The sequence below is a fragment of the Ceratotherium simum genome, chromosome 6, assembly GCF_057802395.1.
Source record: "Ceratotherium simum simum isolate JZ-2026a chromosome 6, ASM5780239v1, whole genome shotgun sequence".
Lineage (NCBI taxonomy): Eukaryota > Metazoa > Chordata > Mammalia > Perissodactyla > Rhinocerotidae > Ceratotherium > Ceratotherium simum.
Genome location: NC_141905.1, coordinates 6,734,617 through 6,739,001, shown reverse-complemented (window position 1 = coordinate 6,739,001; position 4,385 = coordinate 6,734,617). Strand labels below are relative to the sequence as shown.

Here is a 4,385-nt window from a genome sequence, read left to right as displayed (position 1 = left end):
GAGAGCTCCCCTAGATAAGAGGTCAGAGCGCGGCATCGAGGGCCAGATAAGCACAAGTGGAGGACACTCGGGACTGCCTTTGAGCGCCTGTGAACTGGCCGGGGGGCTCTGCGCAGAGCGGGGGGCAGGACGATGCGGGCCCGCTCCTCCCCCGCTCCTCCCCGCTTCCGCTAACACACTCGGCGCCCGCAGACCCCTGTCCAGGGCGAGAGCGGGTCCCAAGATGTGCTGCGGGGCGCTGTGGGTGGCCCTGCCCGTGCTCGCCCTGCTGGCCTGCTCCGTGCAGGGGAAGCCGCTGGAGAGCCGGGGGCGGGCGCCGGCTGCGGGAGATGCCCGCCGCTTGCTAGGGGGGCCGGGAGGTGAGCAGGAAGGGGGCACCTTCGACCTGAGGATGTTCCTGGAGAACATGAAGGTGGATTTCCTGCGCAGCCTCAACCTGAGCGGGGTCCCCTCCCAGGACAAAACCCGCGCGGATCCGCCACAGTACATGATCGACCTGTACAACAGATACACCTCCGACAAGTCGTCCACGCCCGCCTCCAACATCGTGCGCAGCTTCAGCGTGGAAGGTAGAGCCGGCTCCACCAGGGCACCCCACGGGGGGGGAGGGATGCCGTGGTCTACAGCTATGCTGCCCAATAAGGTGGCCACTGGACGCATGAGGCTCTTGAAGTTTCCATTTAAATTAATTAAATGAAATATAATTAATAACTTGGTTCTTCAGTGTCACCAGCTTGGACTCAGGTGCTCAGCAGTCCTGTGTGGCAGATGGCCGCCCTATAGGGCAGTGCAGATCGTAGAACGTTTCAGTCATCCCAGAGAGGTCTACTGGACAGCTCTGCTCTAGAAGATTCTCCCTCCCTGGGCCCAGTGCCACTTTTAACACAGTGTGTGCGGTGGGAATGCCAGCTCCCTTTCTTCTGTCCCTTCCCTTCCTCCCCCTTCCCTACTGTCCCCCTCCTACCTAGAAACAGACAACGTATTCAGCCTCCGACCATCTGGTATATTTTTAAGCTTTGAAAGAATGTCCATTTCTTTCTCATTGAAAGGTGTCTAAAATTCAGATAAATTCCTCTGAGAGAGAAACATTGGAGAACAACTTAATGATTTTCTAAATATAAAATGATTTTCCTGATTTAGGAGGACTAAAACATAACAGACGTCGACTTAGGGCTTCTGTCCACTGATTCACACGATGCAGGGGAAATGATGTTGTGAGCAGGGAGGCCGAGGCCCGCAGATGCCCAGGTCGCTTGCCCAGGTCACGTGTTGGTTGCCGGCTGGGTGCTGACCCAGGCCCGCCTGTCTGCACAGCTCGGGCTTCTCTGGCTGCTGTGGTCTCCCTCGAAACAGCCAGCGCACAGGGCCTCTCCCCTCCTGGGCTGGAGCCCTGCAGACTCCTAGCAGGTCTTTCTCAGGGCCATGGCAGACGAGACCCACCCGGCCCGCAGAGCACATGCCCAGACTAAAAGACACCGTGGTCATGATGCACGCCCAGCCCTGCTGGAGTTTCTGATTGCCCAAAAGAGGGAGAAGAATCTGGATTTTATGGGAACTTGCCTGATTCTTAAAACCTTGGCTTAATTTTTTACACAATGCAGTCTGCAGGTCACCTAGATGCTGCCAGCATCTCACCAGGCCCATAGGGCAGGTCTGTAACCTCTGCTTTAGGGGAAGGCTGGGCTTCTTTGGCTGAACCTAATCACCAAATCCTATAGCCTGGGAGTCCAGCGTTTGGAGCCTTCTCTATGCACCCTCCCCCACCCCCACCCCCGCCTTGTCCATGTCCCAGAAACAAGTACTCTGAGCCCATCCTGGCTCTGCCTGTGGCCAGTGCTCCTGGAGGCCAATTATGTTTCCCTTCCAGATGGTCCGGGTGCAGCTCAGGGAGGGGGGCAGTTGTTTTCTGGATGTCTGATGTGGCCCCATGGCCATTTTCAAGGCACCCCTGTACTGCTTATAGACCCTTCTCACTATTCACGTATGCCATGGCAGCTCAACAGGCTCTGCAGGAGTCAGAATGGCGCATCCATGCTGTGTGTAAGGCCATGTGCTATGTGGGGGTGGCGTGCACAGGTTGGGAGGAGGTCTGGGGAGGACACAGAAATATTGGTTGAGCATCTGCTGTGAGCCAGAGACAGTGCTGGGTAAATTCCATGTGTCATCCTGTCGAAGCCTCACATCAACGCAGGGAGGCAGGTAGGATGAGCCCCGTTCTGCAGATGAGGAAACTGAGGCAGAGAGAGACTCAGGATTTCTCCAAGGTCACAAGCCTAGGAAGGGGCAGAGTCAGGACTGGCACTTCAGTCTGTCACGCACCGCCGGCTTTCACAACGGCACACGTCTCCCCTCACGTTGGCATACAGTCGGTGCTCAAAAAAACGCAACTTCTCTTCCCTGTTTGTGACCGAGCCATGGTGTAATAGAGACGTGCTAATGGCCATGTGTCAGCCAGGAGAGCTGGGAAACCGAGACAATCACGTGGCTAGAAGGCAAGCCTTGTTTTTGCCTAACGTGACAAGGTAGTTGAGGCTAATATATTTTTTCCCTCAAACATTAAAAAATCATCCACTTTCGATTTGCTTGGAAGTTACAATTCTGAATGATTTCTACACTATTTAGAGGCTGAGATTTTTAATATTGTCTTCATGTTGGAATTTTACCATCCCCTGCCAGGATCTCTCCTTTAAAATCATACCCTCAGGACCTGCACTCTGAGGCTGACAGTGTGCTTTGCTGTTTTGTTTATTTGGCTCTTCTTTTTTTTTTTAAGTGAGGATCTTTATAGGATGTGTGCATTTTCGCAGTTAAACACCCTAAATCTCAGCCTGCACATCTGTAAAAGTGGAATAATAATTAGATCTTCCCAGGGTCACTATGAAGAGTAAAGTGAAATATAGTATGCAAAGCTCCTGGTACGATTCTGGGCATACAGTAGATGCTCAATAAAGAGTTGGACCTGTCAACTCCAAGGCAAGGCATCTTCTGCCTCTGTTTGTCTTTGGAAGACCCTAACTGTGCCTTTTAAAATACTCTTCTCCATTAAGGGCTTAATAGAGCCCTTATGTAACCAAACAGAGATTTGCTAGAGACAGAGTGTCCTCCAGGATGCCCTTCCCTCCAAGCCAGGAGTCTCAGCTTTGGTGTCATGAAAACACCAGCAGATGACCATCACCATGTGTTTGCATTTCAGATGCTGTCTCTATAATGGCCACAGAAGACTTCTCCTTCCAGAAACACATCTTGCTCTTTAACATCTCCATTCCCAGGCACGAGCAGATCACCAGGGCCGAGCTCCGGCTCTACGTCTCCTGTCAGAGTCGCGTGGACGACTCTCATGAGCTGAGGGGAAACATGGTCATTTATGACGTTCTGGATGGAGCAGACGCCTGGGATGCCTCCACAGGAACCAAGACCTTCCTGGTGTCCCAGGACGTTCGGGACGAGGGCTGGGAGACCTTTGAAGTCTCCAGTGCCGTGAAGCGGTGGGTCAGGGCTGACTCCACCAAGAGCAAAAATAAACTGGAAGTGACCGTGGAGAGTCACAGGAAGGGCTGTGACAAGCTGGATATCAGTGTCCCCCCGGGCTCCAAAAACCTGCCCTTCTTTGTCGTCTTCTCCAATGACCGCAGCAACGGTACCAAGGAGACCAGGCTGGAGCTCAGGGAGATGATCGGCCATGAGCAGGACAGTGTGCTCAGGAAGTTGTCCAAGGACGGCCTGGCGGAGGCCGATGAGAACAAGGACGAGGAGGAAGATGTGGAAGGCTACCTGGCCGCGAGGTCGTCTTTAGCCAGACGGAAGAGGAGTGCAGGGGCCAGCAACCACTGTCAGAAGACCTCCCTGCGGGTGAACTTCGAGGACATCGGCTGGGACAGCTGGATCATTGCGCCCAAGGAGTATGATGCCTATGAATGTAAAGGCGGCTGCTTCTTCCCCCTGGCTGACGACGTGACCCCGACGAAACACGCCATTGTGCAGACCCTGGTGCATCTCAAGTTCCCCATGAAGGTGGGCAAGGCCTGCTGCGTGCCCACCAAACTGAGCCCCATCTCCATCCTCTACAAGGATGATATGGGGGTCCCCACCCTCAAGTACCACTACGAAGGGATGAGCGTGGCAGAGTGTGGGTGCAGGTAGTGCTGGCCCACGGGTCGGGGAAGCGGGGTGGAGGGGGGTCCTAATGAGAGGCCCTGTGTCCCCCTGGGCATGACAGGGACTAAGTCCATCTGCACGCCAGCCTAGAGAAGGAAAGCGAGCCGCCACGTCCTCGAGGTCAAGGCCTGCTCTCCCTCTCACAGCCCATCGCAAGCACACCCCACTGGGTTTAACTGCAGGGGAAGGTGATGGCAAGGGGCAGCGGGCTTTGGGGAGAAGAGGAGAGC

General features: G+C 54.6%; 1 protein-coding gene across 1 annotated transcript; it reads left to right on the top strand.

The window, feature by feature from the left end:
• The first annotated feature begins 223 nt into the window (after positions 1-223).
• GDF2 (growth differentiation factor 2) lies at positions 224-4,140 on the top strand. The gene is made up of 2 exons (XM_004432458.3): positions 224-569; positions 3,194-4,140. The coding sequence occupies exons 1-2, from the start codon at positions 224-226 to the stop codon at positions 4,138-4,140; spliced, it is 1,293 nt and encodes a 430-aa protein (XP_004432515.1).
• The last annotated feature ends 245 nt before the right edge of the window (positions 4,141-4,385 follow it).

Excerpts from the sequence above, each read along its gene's own strand:
- GDF2 (XM_004432458.3), top strand. The coding sequence starts at position 224 with ATGTGCTGCGGGGCGCTGTGGGTGGCCCTGCCCGTGCTCGCCCTGCTG. Across the intron at positions 570-3,193 it reads GCGCAGCTTCAGCGTGGAAG|ATGCTGTCTCTATAATGGCC; the intron begins GTAGAGCCGGCT and ends TTTGCATTTCAG.